The sequence below is a fragment of the Lactuca sativa genome, chromosome 3 (assembly GCF_002870075.4).
Source record: "Lactuca sativa cultivar Salinas chromosome 3, Lsat_Salinas_v11, whole genome shotgun sequence".
In the NCBI taxonomy this organism is placed as follows: domain Eukaryota; kingdom Viridiplantae; phylum Streptophyta; class Magnoliopsida; order Asterales; family Asteraceae; genus Lactuca; species Lactuca sativa.
Window position 1 is genome coordinate 75327826 of NC_056625.2, and position 16605 is coordinate 75344430.

Below are 16605 nucleotides of genomic sequence, written 5' to 3' on the forward strand. Positions count from 1 at the left end.
CTTACCATTCACCAAGAAACCTTCTGGTTGGTACATGTAAATATCTTCCTCAAGGTCACCATGTAAGAATGCAATCTTAACATCCAACTGTTGCAAATGTAAGTTTTCAGCAACCACAATACTCAAGACCAATTAAATAGTAGTCATCTTCACAACTGGTGAAAAGATTTCATTGTAATCAACCCTTCCTTTTGTTGGAAACCCTTTACAGCTAGTCTGACTTTATATCTCTTTATGCCATTAGCTTCATCCTTGATTCTGAACACCCATTTGTTTTGCAAAGCTCTCTTTCGTGTTGGTAATTTGACCAAGGACCAGGTATGGTTCTTGTCAAGTGAATCCAAATCATCCTTCATGGCTTTCTTCCATTTTATGGAGTCTTTCAGTTTCAACACCTCTGGATAAGACTCCGACTCTCCATTCTATATTAGCAATAGGTAATTAACCGATGGAGAATATTTGCTAGTGGGTCTTTGATCTCTGGTCGATCTTCTAAGGTTAGGAGTTCCAATGTCTGTCTAGTTTGGGGCTTCGTTCTCTGACTGATATGGGATTTCGGTTTTGAGTCTTTATCTTCTTCAGAACTCCCACTGACTTCAGCATTTATCGTATCTTCAACACTCCCATTATTCTTTGATCCTTCACATGTTTCAGGTTGTAAAACATCAACATCTGTCAACTCTTCGAACACCGCCTTCTGCCTTTGTTTGCTTTTGCTTGGAGATGTAACTAGATCATCTTTATAGAGGGAATCTTCATTAAAAGTGATATCTCTGGTACTGATCACATTCATGGTTTAGTAATCCCAACATCTATAACACATATCATCTGACATGTACTCGATAAAGATACACTTCTTAGCTCTGGCTTCAAGTTTGTCTTTTTCTGCATCTTTAACCTTGACAGAAGCATTACAACCAAATGCTTTAAGGTAAGAGAGAGACACTTCCCTTTTCTGTCATTCCTCTTTTGGAATTTTAAACTCAATGGGGACCGAGGGTCCACAATTTATAAGGTAAGCAGATGTGCTTACTACGTATGCCCATAACATTTTTGGCAACCCTGCATGTAACCTCATGCTCTTATCTCTCTCGTTTAATGTTTTGTTCATCCTCTCTGCAACACCGTTTTGATGAGGTGTTTCTGGCACAATATTCAACATTCTAATTTCTTGTTCTGCACGATAATCGGTAAACTCCTTGATGTTGTATTCACCCCCATTATTTGACTTCAGACATTTTATCTTCATATTTGTCTCTAGGGCTTTCAAATCGGGCAGTCGTTTCGTGTTTTTGTCTGACACGACACGACACGACAAAGTTTTGTATAACACGAACACGACACGACACGATGTCGTGTTTTTTTCATTAACACGAAAACAAACCAATTAAAACACGACAACACGACACAACAAAACAAAGATAATATTACATAACTATTAGTGTATTTCATTCATACTTAAAGATATATATCACGACAAAAACGACAAACACGAAAAACCCGACAACCACATGCTTAATCGTGTCGATTTATGAACACGAACACGACACAACACGACATCGTGTTTTTTAATCTTGACACGAACACGACACGAACACGAATTCGAATTTTGATTTCGTCCCAATTTCGTTTCGTTTCGTGTATTTTTGTCGTGTCGTTTCATAAATTGACACCCCTATTTGTCTCGTTCTCTGCAACAACTTTAAACCTTTACAAGTAGAGAAAACATCATATTTATTTTTTAGAAAGTAAACCCATACCTTTCTTGTAGCATCATCTATGGAGGTAACGTAATATCGGGAACCTCCTATTGATGAAACTGATGTGGGACCGAAGACATCAGAATGTATCAGCTCAAGCTCCTTTGATTTTGGTGGCTGACTCGTCTTCATGAAAATAACTCTTTTCTATTTACTGGATACACATGTGTAACGTCCGGGTTTCGGGGCTAAGCATTTTTAGACTATGTAATAGTCTAGGTCAACTATTGTAACTCTTTTTGATGTAATAAAGATGAAATATTTTAATTCTATGTGAATTATGTATATTTGTGTGCTTATTACTTTATTATAAATATATATTTAATAAAGAATAAAAATAAGCGTCAAAATTAAAGTGTGAGATAAGTCTGATATCTTTACATAAAGTTGTAGTGGTCGAAACGAGGATTCCGAGGATATAAAGAACGCCAAAATCCGAGTTGTAACGAAGAAGTTATGGCTCGCCGAAGTTTTACGGCAAAACCGGCACGACACCGGGAGACCTAAATAGTGAATTTACGATGGTGGACTTTTTAGCCTTAGTGATCTAAACAAAAATCGTAGAATATTTTAAACCGATAAAATCCATAAAAAGAACGCCCAAATCTGACTTCGTATGAAGAAGTTATGATTTTTCTAAGATTCGGCTTAGCAGTGCACGGCCCGAAACTCGAATTTTAGTTCGAGCGGTTTTTGGCTTACACGACCTAAATGAGAGTTGAAGATCTCATTAATAGGAACTCAACGGTAAAAAGATAGACGAAAACGGAGTCAGTATGAAGGAGTTACGAATTCTTCGCGGTCATTTAACGGTCTAAACGCCTCCTACTGTTAAATTTGAGATCGGTCGAGAATTAGCCGACAGAGTCTAAATGAAAGTTGTAGATCTTGATTTTACCTACGCGATGAAAAAAGAACGTCAAAAACGAAGCTCGTACGCGAGAGTTATGATTTTTCTAAGTTTGAAGGTTGATACGCGATAGGGGGTGACGTGGCACCACCATAATTGGACATGTGGCACCACCAGAAGGCTGCCACATGCCCCAACTCGGTGAGTAGATCCTCCTACTCGGCGATTCCATCAGTCAACACCCCTATAAATAAAGGTGTCAGGTTCCCTCACTTCCTCACACCTTCAAACCCTTCTTTCTCTCTTTAGTTTCTCTCTCTAAAGCCCCCCGCCCCCCCTAAAGTCTAGGTAAACCCCTTAGCACCCGAAGAAAGCCCCGAGGCTCCCGAAGCCTCGAGAAAAGATCCTTTTGGCTCAGAAACTCTGCTCCGGCGGAACCCGGTCTCCAAGGAAACCCGCTGTAAGTGAGTTGTACCTAACCAATCTTTAGTATAGCTTATGTTTTAATATACTAACATTAGCAGGACCTTAAAACAATTATTTGGGCTATTATTATGAGTTATATTGAATGTTATTTAACGCTTATATAATATTAATAATAGTCAGACTATTAATTTGTTGCGGTTATCGTTAGACTAAACCCTAGTGATATTGATACTAGGTTTTATCGAAGGAAAATTGTTTTGAGAGTATCGAAGCGCTATCCGAGTGTTGAGTCACCACCTTTCAAGTGAGTGCATAGTTACTTTCAGCTTACACATAGATATGAAGTATTTTATATAAATTACGTGCTATGTGTGCATATTATCTGAATACTTGATGTCTATGTTGAATGAACGTTTTTATACATGTTTTCAATGATTTGAACTGTATATGTATTTTATATCTACAAAAATATTGGGGTAAAACATGGGTAGATGTAATAGGTGATGTGTGATAAAATGATGATAGGCCTCGATGTTGATTTTGATGATTTTGTCATCTAGCGGAGTATGGATGACGATCACAGACTCTTCTAGACAGTCCAGTGGAACACTAGCAGGCTCGCAACCTGTAGGTGTTTGTGAACGATGTGTTCACCGGTGTACTCCATCCCCCACATGGTTGCCTTTAGGACATTTATTGCTAAGGAACCCCCTTAGCAGTAATGTCCATCTCGATGATGATCCTTAAGATAGGTCCCTTATGATAGGTGTTTAGGGACGTAAAGTGAGGATAACGGGAACGGGTAATCGGGTTATTGTTGATTGATGAAATTAAATAAACTTATTTATTGTGGGTTGAAAACCCTATGTGCTCACCAGGCTCCCAAGCCTAACCCACTCAGTTTCTTGTATTACAGGTAGTGGCGCATGAGCATAGATGTGATGTTTTGGATGAGGGATTACGGATATAGGCATGTAGATATGAAATAATGTAGTAAGGCTTATATTGTACTGTTTATGCTTTTGATCTGTATCGAACATGACATCCCAAGTCTTTTAATGAAATACATTTATTTGGAAATGCTTTTGATAAATCTTTATCATATTTTGTTTTGGGACAAATTCCGCAACACTTATATTTAAAATGTTACTCTGATTTTCAAACAAAGCATAAACAAAATCGGTCTTTTCTGGCCGTGAAAATGGGGATGTCACAACATGGTTCACAGAAGTTAACTGCCACATTCTTCATCTATGGGATCCTGCCCTTTGAAGTAAGCATCTTCATTCCCTTCTCACTCATATGGCCAAGTCTTTAGTACCATAAAGTAAAGGTCTCCCCATCTCCAACAATTGCATTTGCTTCTCCAGAGGTCAACTCCACCATATATAGAGTTCCCTTATTCTTTCATTGAGCAATGACCAAATTCCCTTTGATAACATTCCATTTACCTTTTCCAAACTTTACATCATGTCCCTCTTCATCTAGTTGTCCCACTGAGATCAACATTTTCTTCAGATCAGGAACGTATTTCACATCCTTCAAAATCCAGACAGTACCCATTGAAGTGTTTAAAGCTACATCTCGAATACTGTGACAACCCAAAAATTTCCGTCAGTTTTAACGTCGAAATTAAGTACGTCAAAAATTAGCCAAATTTATCCCAAAAATAGTTTTGACCGGATTTAAACTCGTTGGAATATTTTAAATAATATTCGTCAAGCGAACCAAAAATAAGGCGGTCTAATTTAAAAAAAAAATTGTTGTGTTTAACGGTAGTCGTGAAAAAAAAACCCGTTCGCGGTTGGTGTCGGGTGGACCCCCAACCAGGCCATAAACTCCACCCTATATAAGGGTTGAGTGGGTTTCATTCCAACCCTTTTCACACCTTAGGAGTCTCTCTCTACTTTCTCTCTCTACAAATCGAGTTCGGTCAAAAATCGCCTCTTTCAATCCCCAAACTAGTAAGTGATCTATCCTAACTTGTTGTTTAGCTTGTCACTCTTGCAAATTCGTGTTTAAATCATCCAAAACCCTCAAAATCATGATTTTATGGTCCAATAACACTCTTGGACCGTAAACACTCATAAATGAGGTTTTGATGCCCAAAAACCCTTCCAAACCACTTATGGAGCTTAATTATGACTTATGGGCTTACATGAAAGGACTTAGAACACCAAAATCTTAACAAATGGGGAGTAAACATGAGTTTACGGTCTAAGAACATTCTTGGACCGTAAACCCATCTTCAAGGACCATAAACACCTTTTTGGGTGTTAAATTACCCCTCCAACACCTCCAAAAGCTTTCATGAGTGTCTAGACCCTTGTATTCCTTCATGTGATGCACCAAAACATGTACCAATGAGCAACACTTGAGTTTACGGTTTAGGAAGGTCTCCCAAAACCGTAAACACCTTTCCAAGGTGTTTAAGTGCCTTTAACACCTTCCTATGCTCATATAAGTGACTAGAACCTTGCCTACATAGCCTAGAACCACCAAAGCACAAAAGAAATGGACTAACATGAGTTTATGACCGTAAACTTACGTGTTTACAGCCGTAAAATCCTCAAGGAGTGGTCCAAGGACCGTAAACTCCCTATTGTGTCCATTTTGAGCCCCATATTGTGTCCATTTTGAGCCCCAATCACTTCCTTAGCCCTTGATTCGACTCTAGCATGATTCTATGAGCAAGATAAGACCTTTAAACATCCCATGACACCACTACCATGAGTTTACGGCCGTAAACTCATGGGGGAAGTGGTCATAAAACCGTAAACACCCATAAGGGCCATCATTTGAAGAGTAAACTCCAATGTGAGTCCATACACACCTTGTATGCAACCCTTGGTATTTCTAGCACTTGTAGCAAAGTGTTTTTATGTAGTAAGACATCCTTACTTGCTTAATTAGTTATTAGATGACTAATTAGATACTTAAATGTATCATTACATATTAAATAGGATCCGCGTGTGTGGTCAAGTCCTCACTTGACACTTAGCATCCTATACCGTCCATTCATCCGAAACGCCAACGTCAGGTGAGTTCATACCCCTGAATTAACCTTTTAAATGTTTTTACATGCTTTTATGGGGGGGGGGAATACAAGTTAAAACATGCTAGTTATCATATCAATCATATGTGATTAATAACCTGCATGCAAAAGGATTTATCACACTTTCAGTTGTTTTACCAAGTATAATACTATAGATGGTTTTCCAAAACGTTTTTACTTGTTTAAATCTTTTCTCAAATTGTCTCTCGCGACGTATGTTTTACTTCAAAACCAGTTACAGCAGTGTTTTAAACAAAGGTTTTCTTTACTTATATTGTTTTATCAAATTATATTCAAAACGTGTTTATGAACGGTTTTCAAAGCTTGTTTTACATAACGATATCAAGTCATAAAATTCTTATTTTTAAAGGTTTTACCAAACTTTTCTTCTATACTTCTATGCTTCTACTTCATTAAATGCATGCATGTACTTGTATAGTTATATAAATAATGTTTAAAAGACTTAGGAAGGCTAGTTCGCCCTATTTCCTTTTCCTCGTTGGGATGTGGTCTGGTGGGTATCGGATATCCGTCCGAAGGTCGTTTAAACATTAGTTATATACCATGCATACACGTATAGACATAAAGGTTTACATCGACCAGTTCATTTCCCTTGGGTAGCAAGGGCATCCTTCTAGTCAACGTTCATAGACCAGAGACACTAGTAAATATTATAGGAATAGTTAGGAGGTTCTATTTACTCTTTCAAGTACGAGAATTCCAAAGGAGTCAGTTCATTCGTGAGTCTATATCATTATTCCAGCGCCTCTAACAGAATTCAAAATACGAGATACATCTTCAGGACACGGATTTCCCGTTGCCAAGTTGGTAACCAGAGTCTCCTGGAGGGAGAGCGAGCATTGTGTGTATAGATCTATACGGGACTGACACTCCCGCACCCTGACTGCTAGCTACATTCCTCGACCTACCAAGCCAAGGGGTGACAAATGTCACATTTATTATGACGCTTGCAGGGCGTCAGGTACTCTAGTGTCAATCAGTATGGTTATGAGTATCTCCATGTTTATCTTATAATTCATGGCCTTAAGGTACGAGAATCAACACTGTACTTCGAGACAACCCACTTAGGATTAACGGATGTTTTAGACCTTGCTAGCTGTATCATTCATTTGAAACTATCTGGGGTATGTGTTTCTTTGTTTTAGACATTGCTAGCTGTATCGTTCATTTGATACTGTCTGGGGTCTGTGTTTCTTTGTTTAGACCTTGCTAGCTGTATCGTTCATTTGATACTGTCTGGGGTTTGTGTTTCTTTATTTTAGACCTTGCTAGCCATATCATTCGTTTGATACCGTCTGGGGTCTGTGTTCCTTTTGTTAGACTGAGCCAGACGTATCATTCATTCGATATTCTCCTGGAGTCTATGATTTCTTTTGCCTTAATCAACAGTATTACTGTTGGGGCATATGTTACTTTTCCCCTGGTATTTTTACTTGTGATTTTCTCATTATTCCTTTACTCATTATCCCTTTAAAGTAAATATTGTTTTCCGATAATGATAGTATTTCGGGGAAAATTACTCTTTAAAACATAACTCTGTCGGGTCTTGGTAGAAGACTGCTTTTATTTAGAAAATATAGGATTTTCTGGAAAGGACCCTAATACATCGTAGATTCTAAACTACTACTTTTCATAAAGTTATTTTGAATAAAAATGCTTACTTACACAAATGACACTAAATACTTATGAGCTCACCAGCATTTATAAAAATGCTGATACTCGCTTTCAAAATAACTTGTATTCTCAGGTTAGCGATAGACATGTACACCTGGGAGCTTCGACGAAGCCAGTCTAGAACCGAGTTGCATCTATATACTAGTTTCAGTATTACCTTAATGTCTCTATAACATGTAACCGATGTAAAACTAATCTTATTAATGCAATGGTTGTTGTACTTTGATTACTATATTGCATATGTTGTGGTACTTGACATGACGTCATCCACCCCAGAACGTTTCCGCCGTTCCGGTTTTGGGGTGTGACAAATACCAGTGATCTTCAAAATTTTACCATCTACTAGACGAACAATACCGATGTAAGGTTTGAGATTTATCATGATTTATTTATTGTGGAAAGTGTGAAACGATGCTTCTGAATCTATCACCCAAGACTCAATTGAATTTCTACACAACAAATCAGAGCATCATCATAGTCTTCAACCACATTCATCTCCTTTTTGCCATTATCTGCAAGAGGTTTAGGACATTTATTTATGAAACGTCCTATTTCATTACAGTTTTAGCAGACAATTTCTTTTCTGCTTCTTGAATGTACTCTCTTCCTTGAGTTTGATATTTTATTCTGTATTCACATATGTGTTTGTTTCCCACCCCTTTATTCCGTATTGAGTAAACTGGTGGAACCTTCTTCTGCATTCCTTATCTGAACATATTCGCCAAGAATAAGATCTCCGATGCTTTCGAATGTGAGTTTCGTAGTTCCTTAAGAACTATTGACTGTAGTGATTGTTACAGCCCAACTTCCGGGCAACGAAGATAATAATAATAAAGCCCTAACTTCGTCTTCGAATTTAATTTCAACAGATCCTAACTTGGATATCATCGATTTGAACTCATTGACGTGGTCTATCACAAACGCTCCTTCCTTCATCTTCGTGTTTACCAATTGTCTGATTAAGAAAACCTTGTTTGTTGTGGATGGCTTTTCATATATGTTGGTTAACGCCTTTATCAATGCAAACGTGGCCTTCTCATTGACAATGTTGTATGCGACATTCTTCGCCAATGATAATCTGACAACGCCAATGGCCTGTCGGTCCAACAAGTTCCATTATGCCAGATCCATCTTCTCAGGTTTCTATTCAGATGACGGTAAGTGTAATTTCTTCTAATATAAGTAATCCTGAATCTGCATCTTCAAGAATCCAAAATCATGGCCTTCAAATTTATTGATCTTCACCTTCCCGTCTTCAGCCACAACTCTCATACCAATTGTTAGGTATAGAAGAAAACAATAAATGAAAATAGATATGAGAAATATGAGAGATCATAAATGAGAACACAAGGATTTAAGTGGTTCACATTATCTTACGATAGGCTACATCCACTGTCGAACCAGAAAGAAAGATTTTATTCCACACATGCTTTTCTGCTGCAATGTTATATATATGACCATTCATAAATATATAAACGAGAAAATATGACCTAGACCTAAAAAGCCAAGCCTGACAAAAACACACATATACACAAAAAGCCCAAAAAATTTCCAGTCTTAACAATCCATATCTACAAACAAAACCTCATAAATGCTCCCCGTGGTTTTCTGAAATCTTAGATTTAGTCCCTAAGTTTAAAAAATGTAACACCCGTAGATTTGAGTAGTTAATTTAGAGACAATAATCATCAAAAATGAAATTTTGATATAAGATTATTTAGAGTAAATAATATTAACCAAGTTGTAGTATATGCTACAAGGATTCCGTACATATAAAGAATGCTGAAATCCGACTTATAACGAAGAAGTTATGACCCGTCGAGGTTTACGACAAAACCGACACGGCGCCGCGTATCGTAAAAAGTGATTTTTTGATAAACTAATTTTTAGCCTTAGTAATCTAAATGAAAGTCGTATTTTACGTTAAACCGATAACGTACATAAAAAGAACGTCCAAATCTGACTTCGTTTGAGAAAATTACGATTTTTCTAAGATTTAACATAGCAGTGCACAACCTGAAACTCGAAATTTAGATCGATCGATTTTTAACCGACACAACCTAAATGAGATTTGGAGATTTCATTAATAGGAGCTCAAACAAATAAAGACATTCAAAAACAGACGTCGGATGACAAAGTTATGAATTTTTAACGGACTTAAATTGTCTAAGCATGTTAAAATATAACTTTAAAAATAAATCAAAATTATCCAACGGAGTCTAAACGAAAGTTGTAGACTTCGTCGATAGCTATGCGTGGATATATATAATTTAAAAAATAGAGCTCGTATGCGAAAGTTACGAATTTTAGAAGATAATTTGTTTTTGGAGTAACCCGCGAGTGACACTTGACAATATCTGGGCCGTACCTTCTTCCCCATGGATTGGAATGAGATTGCGACACTTGGACGGAGTACGGCCATCGTAATGCTGTTTTGGCTATTACGCCCAGCATACCAATGCGTACGCCCAGTGCACGCGGCTACTGGCAGCCTATAAATAGAAGGCGTTTTCACTCATTTTTCTCACATCTTTTCATCCAACTCTCTGCCAAACATACTCAAACCTTCTATTATTTCCCCTAGTACCTCCTAGATGTTAAAAGTGAGTCCCGGAGCACCGAAAATCCCTGAGAAGAAGAGCTTTTGGCTTAAAAGTTCTTCCCGCGCAGAGTTCGATTCCTCGCTAAACCCCCTTGTGAGTGAGTTATGCTTACCCTAATTTAAGTATAACTTATGTTTAAGTTAATTATCGTTATTATGAACATAAAAACAAGATTTATCAGTGATTCCAAGTCATTATGCTGATTGATCTACTTACGAGGATGATGTCTAGGTTGTGATTTAGTGAGGTGTTTAGAGTGAGATTTCTAAACAGTATACTTCGTATACCAAACAGATCTTATCTTCGATATGATCTTACCTGGTTGTTCCTTACTTGATAGATGTTTAAGTATACTTTGAGTCAATGATGAATCTATACTAATAATTAGTCGCAATAAATATTAGACTAAAACTTAGCGATAATAATGTTAGGTTACGTCAAAGGAAAAGACAGTTGCTATAAGCGAAGCACTGCCTGAATTTCAAGTCGTCACTTTAACAAGTGAGTGCGTAATCCCTTTCCCTTTCATGAACATGCTTTTAATACAAGTATTAATAAAAAAATTAAATATATGTTGAAAGTTTATTTGTGAGTTATATGCTTATTATATGGGAATATTTGTTATATGTATATTTGACGATATACGCTATGCGAACCAGACATGGTTCTATATGTGTTGAGATATATTTGCATTATAATAATAATAGAAGTATTATAAGTGAGAAGATAAATGTATGTTAATACTTAATACTCTTTATAAAACATTACGGTATTGCCGAAACATAGTTAGTATTGAAAGTTGATTATAAGCATTATAGGTTTGCTTAGTGATGAAATAAGACTTAAAAGAGATGCTTAGTTCAATTAAGTTTGAATATTGGGTAGTATCTTATCAAGGGTATGTGTGTGATCGGAATAGAGAGTAGAAACTTTGTTTGTGGAGATTGATGATCGGTGGAGCATGTCCTACGTACAAAAGTACTTTCTAAGTACCAAGTATTTTTCAAAGCTTTGTGTCTTAGGTTCTGCTTGTTCCAAGGTATTATTATATTATAGGGTACGAGTCCTACTCATACCAGGATACTATAATGTGTCAGAAGTACTATCATGTACAAAGTCCTTCTTTTTGACACTATTGCGTGTCGGGGTACGAGAGCGTATGAGAGTAATTTATTAGTATTTCCCCCTACTTTTTATTTTGAAGAACTTTGGACTCGTTGTTTCTTTTATGAAGTGATCGGACGAGCTTCGTGTGTCAACGTTTCCTTTCACAAAGTAATCGAGGGAATTTCGTAGACTGCCTAATAGAGTGTGTCAATAATAAACTACTATCAGATATGTCTGATGTTGTATTGCCGGATAGGGTGAGTCACAAAAACCTCATAAATGGTCCCTATGCTTTCAAAACTTTTAACAACACCCACATAAAAGGACTTAATTACCAATTTTAATATATTTTTTGATTTTCTTTATTTAAAACTATTTAAAAAAAATGAAAAAATAAATAATTTGGGATTATATCCCCCCACCCACACACATTGGTCAAGAAAAAAAACAACCACCATATTCTTCCCAACTCACTTGCACTCAAGGAGCATCTACAAAGTTTTTAAATTTAAAGGCAATATGAGAAAACCAGAAGGACCATTTTTGAGATTTATCTAAAAAGAATATCAAATAGTGTCGCGACAAAAAATTTCAATACCTGCCAGGTCAATAATCCAACTCTCGTAGCTCAGAAACTCACATCAGCCGTCGGATAATCAGAATCAGCAGCAATCCCTAGCCGTCTGATCAATTTGAGAGCCTGATCTAATCCCTGTTCAAACTCCGATCTTTACTTAAATACCTTCCGACCCTCGCCTTTATCACATCGTCTTCCTCATCGCCATGGTTGAGCCACAAACTGATTCACCAGCTCCGGCTGGAGCACAAACCGATTCACCAGCTCCTTCTCCATACCAAGTTCTTCCCAAGTACCCCGAGGTAAAAACAATTTGACTTGTTATTTGTAATTTTGGGTTTTGTAACTTATATGTAACTTGATTAATCTTGAATTTTGTTGATGATAATCACTGGATGGATTGAACCTAATTGTTGTACTTTGATTCCGATTTTTCTAGCTATTTTATTTTCTTTGGGGCCCATTTTTAACCAACTTTTTTTTTATTTTCTTGTTCGGTATTCAAATCGGCATATAGTGGCATTCGATAATGAGTTTGAGCATGATTCTTGATACGTATTGTTATGTTTTGTTTGGGGTTTCTGATTATTTTTACACGAATTTAGTTTGATTTGAGTTGAATTTACAATCTTGGTTTTGATTTTATGTATCTGTTGAGTTTGACTGATTTTGCCTCATTTCAGATGATTTTTGCTGCGATTGAGGCTGTAGATGAAAAGAACGGAGCTAACAAATCTGCGATTTCGAAGCAAATCGAAGCCACCTACGGCAGTCTCCCGACTGCGCACTCAACGCTCCTCTCACACCACCTCAACAAGATGAAAGCTAGCGGCGAACTAATCATTGTTAAGAACAACTACGTTAAACCCGATCCAAATGCGTCGCCGAAACGAGGTCGAGGCCGGCCGGCGAAACCAAAGCAACCTCTCCCGGAGGGCATCGTCGTTTCTCCTCCCAGACCCAGAGGCCGTCCGCCGAAACCTCGAGATCCTCTTGCTCCGGTCACTGATTCCACGCCTAGACCCAGAGGCCGTCCCAAGAAAGTTCAAGATCCACTCGCTCAGACGCCGGTGAAAGTTGGCCCGCCCAGACCGAGAGGCCGTCCGCCGAATCCGGATTCTGCTGCTAAAAAAGCTGCTCAGTCTTTAAGCGGCCGCAAACGTGGGCGTCCTCCGAAGGTAGGAGGGGCTTCAACCGCGTCGAAACCTCCGCCGCCAAGTGGTGAACGAAGAGGAAGAGGGCGGCCTCCTAAAGTGCAAACACCGGCAGCTGATTCGGTTGAAAAATTGATTGAAAAGCAAGATTAGTGTCAAAGGGGTTTAGTTGTAATTGTTCTTTCGTTTTTCTTCTTAAAAAGTACCATTTTCTTATAACTGATTTCAGTGAGGTCGGCTGTTGGATGTTAGCGAGTGTAATTGGATTGTAAATTCAAATCTTCTAGCTTAATTTTAGGCTAATTTAGGCCTCATTTTTTTCTTTGATTTTAAAAATGGAAATGGAGTTGAATGTGAACACTCACTTTTTTCATTTGAATTTGAAAATGGAAATGCATTTGAAAATTGAAAGTGAGTTGACAACACCTTTGTTTTTTGAATTTTGGGTCAAATATATAAATATAAAGTAGTTAATAATAAAGAAAACGATAAATATATTGGAGTAAATTATTATTATTAGTTTTTTTTTTTTTGTGTGTGTTTGTGGTTGTCTTTTTCAACTTTTGAAATTCCTTTTCTTCTCACGCTCTTACAATATAAGTTTTTTCCTCTAATCTTTCTCTCTATCTCTTTCATTTTTTCCAATGAGAAATTGTCATAAAAGCCCTTAAGTTTTCCAAAAAGTGACGGTTTTACCTTTGGATGAGTTTTGGGGTCATTAAAGCCGTATACTTTCATTAAACCTATCAAATATCTCATTTAACAAGTTGGACCCTTTGCAGCTGGTTACCATGTGCTGATTTGACACTTAATTGACATGTTGGCAAGGATGTTACTCTGTTATGTCCGTTTACCCACCACCTAATCTCACCCTTTTGCACATATACGTTCACTTTCTCAGAATCCTTCAGAAAGTCGACATCATTCATCACAAAATTAGGGCTTATGGTTTTTGAAGAAGATTAGGTTATTAGAGAGCCGATTTCACAGGGTATGTGTAATTTCTTTGAAGAATGTGTTATTACAGTTCTTTGTTCTTCAAAGGTTAACGAATAATGACAATATGTGTTTGTGTTTTTTTCAGGTTGTTATGATGGATTGGGATTCAGAACACGAAGGTAACACATACCCATTTTTTGGTTTACGCGAGCCTTTCTCTGGTCTTAATGAGATGGATTTTGAGCTTCATGGCATCTACATGGATCATGAACCAAACGAAGAGTTTATTACTCCATTGGACAAGTGTAAGGATGCATTTCTTAATGTGTTACTAACTGATGAAAATATTAGAAACTCTAGTTTGACTAATGATGAAAGAGCACAAGTGTATCATCGTGGTGACTTGCAAAGTGATGAAGATGAAGAAGAGCAAGAACATGTGATAAACAAGTACATATTACATGATCCAAAAACAAGATGGGACAAAATGGAACCAAAACTTGGTGACATTTTTGAGAATGTTACACAACTGAAGTTTTGTATCCAAAACTACGCAGTCCACAATGGGTATCAACTCTACTTTGAGAAGTGTGACAGTACAAGAATACTTGTAAGATGTGGGAAAAGAAATGAGGATAATTGTTGCCCTTTTAGACTATATGCCTCATGGATGTTTAATGAAAGATCTATTCAAATCAAGACTTTAGAAGCTACTCATGTTTGTGGTAGGAAGTTCAAACTTGGCTCTATGGTTACTCCTGAATGGATAGGTAGACACTACATAACTGAAATTGAAAATAAACCTAAGGTGAAGCTTAAAGAGATAATTACTGAGATCAGACAAAGGTTTAGGTGTGCTGTGTCTATAGGCCAATGTCGTAGGGCAAAGAAATGGGCCAAGGAGCTAATTGAAGGTAAATTGACTGAACATTATGCCAGAATGTGGGATTATGCACAAGAGTTGTTAAGATCCAATCCAGGTTCTACATGTAAGGTGTGTGTAACTGTCAATCCAGATGGGATAAACTATTTTCATAGGTTTTATATTGGTTTCAAAGCTATATGTGAAGGCTGGAAAAGAGGGTGTAGAAGAGTTATTGGTTTAGATGGGTGCTTTCTGAAGGGAGCAGTAAAGGGTGAGTTGTTGACATCCATAGGTAGAGATGCCAATAATCAGGTCTACCCAATTGCTTGGGCTGTTGTCGATGTTGAGAATAAGACTAACTGGACATGGTTCCTTGAGCTTCTAAGGGGTGATTTAGATCTTGATATTGGAAGAGGTTTGGTAGTGATATCAGATCAACACAAAGTAAAATTTAACATACTTGTCCTCTACTTAATTGCACAATTATCTTATTACATATTTGTCCTTTATTAAACTAATTAAATGGTTGTCTGGTAGGGTCTGCTTGAATCTGTGAAAGATATTATGCCTCATGTTGAACACAGGAATTGTGCTAGGCACATTTATGCCAACTTTAGAAAGGCTTTCACAGGTGTGGAGTATAAGAAGTTGTTTTGGGCTGCCTCTATGAGTTGCACAGAGTGACTTCAAGAGGCATATGGAAAGCATCAAGAAATTGAGCCCTTCTGCATATGAATACTTGATGTCAGAGCAACCAGAAACATGGTGTAGAGCCTATTTTGGAACAGGTTATGCATGTGAAGCAGTTGAGAATGGGATCTCAGAGTAATTCAACTCAATAACATTGGATGCTAGGAAAAAACCTTTGATCACTATGCTTGAAGAGATATGGATTTATATCATGGACAGGTTTGCTTACATGAATGTGGAAAGTGAAAAGTGGAATTCAAATGTTTGTCCAAAAATTTTGAAAAAAATGAATAGATTTGGGAAAAATATGAGGTACTATTTTATGCTTTCTAAAACTTATCTTAATCATTAATTATTGTTACTAACTAGATACTTGATTGTAGGTTCTGGGGAATAATTCATAGTCAAGGGCATGTGTTTGAGGCCAGAAGAGGGTGTGACAGTTATAGGGTGGACTTAGATGATATGACATGTTCATGTAGGCTGTGGGATTTGGCTGGCATCCCTTGTGTGCATGCAAATGCAACAATTAATTTTATCCATCAAACACCAGATGCATACATCAATGCATACTTCTATAAAGAGAAATTTAGGCAATGTTACTCAACAAACATTGAACATGTTAATGGCAGCAATCTTTGAGCCCAAACTGAATACATTAAGCCATTGCCTCCAATGTCTAGGAGGATGCCTGGTAGGCCTGCTACCAAAAGAAAGAGGTATGCCAGTGAGAAAGAGAGCATGTTTTCAACAACAAAAGTGAAGGTTGCAAGAACTACCAGATGCGGTAATTGTTTGGAATATGATCATAACAAGAGGGCATGTAAGAATGAGAGAAAACAATATGTGCCTCCCCCACCAAAAAAGACAGGAAGGCCAAGAAA

The 16605-nt window shown here is 37.4% G+C and overlaps 2 protein-coding genes across 2 annotated transcripts; both read left to right on the forward strand.

Moving 5' to 3' along the window:
- Positions 1–12220: 12220 nt before the first annotated feature.
- On the forward strand, positions 12221–13541 carry LOC111920915 (HMG-Y-related protein B). Its single transcript, XM_023916483.3, has 2 exons — positions 12221–12375; positions 12757–13541. Exons 1-2 carry the CDS (start codon positions 12280–12282, stop codon positions 13378–13380), a joined length of 720 nt encoding a protein of 239 aa, XP_023772251.1. The 5' UTR covers positions 12221–12279; the 3' UTR covers positions 13381–13541.
- Positions 13542–13562: 21 nt separating this feature from the next.
- On the forward strand, positions 13563–16363 carry LOC111920925 (uncharacterized). Its single transcript, XM_052769730.1, has 6 exons — positions 13563–13673; positions 14312–15475; positions 15569–15662; positions 15781–15856; positions 15941–16033; positions 16105–16363. The coding sequence occupies exons 1-6, from the start codon at positions 13563–13565 to the stop codon at positions 16361–16363; spliced, it is 1797 nt and encodes a 598-aa protein (XP_052625690.1).
- The last annotated feature ends 242 nt before the right edge of the window (positions 16364–16605 follow it).

Bases quoted from the DNA above. Each gene is read 5' to 3' on its own strand.
- LOC111920915 (XM_023916483.3), top strand. From the start codon at position 12,280: ATGGTTGAGCCACAAACTGATTCACCAGCTCCGGCTGGAGCACAAACC. The intron at 12,376-12,756 runs GTAAAAACAATT...GCCTCATTTCAG, and splicing joins TTCTTCCCAAGTACCCCGAG to ATGATTTTTGCTGCGATTGA.
- LOC111920925 (XM_052769730.1), top strand. From the start codon at position 13,563: ATGGAAATGGAGTTGAATGTGAACACTCACTTTTTTCATTTGAATTTG. The intron at 13,674-14,311 runs GTCAAATATATA...TGTTTTTTTCAG, and splicing joins CTTTGTTTTTTGAATTTTGG to GTTGTTATGATGGATTGGGA. The intron at 15,663-15,780 runs GTGTGGAGTATA...ACTTGATGTCAG, and splicing joins CTTTAGAAAGGCTTTCACAG to AGCAACCAGAAACATGGTGT.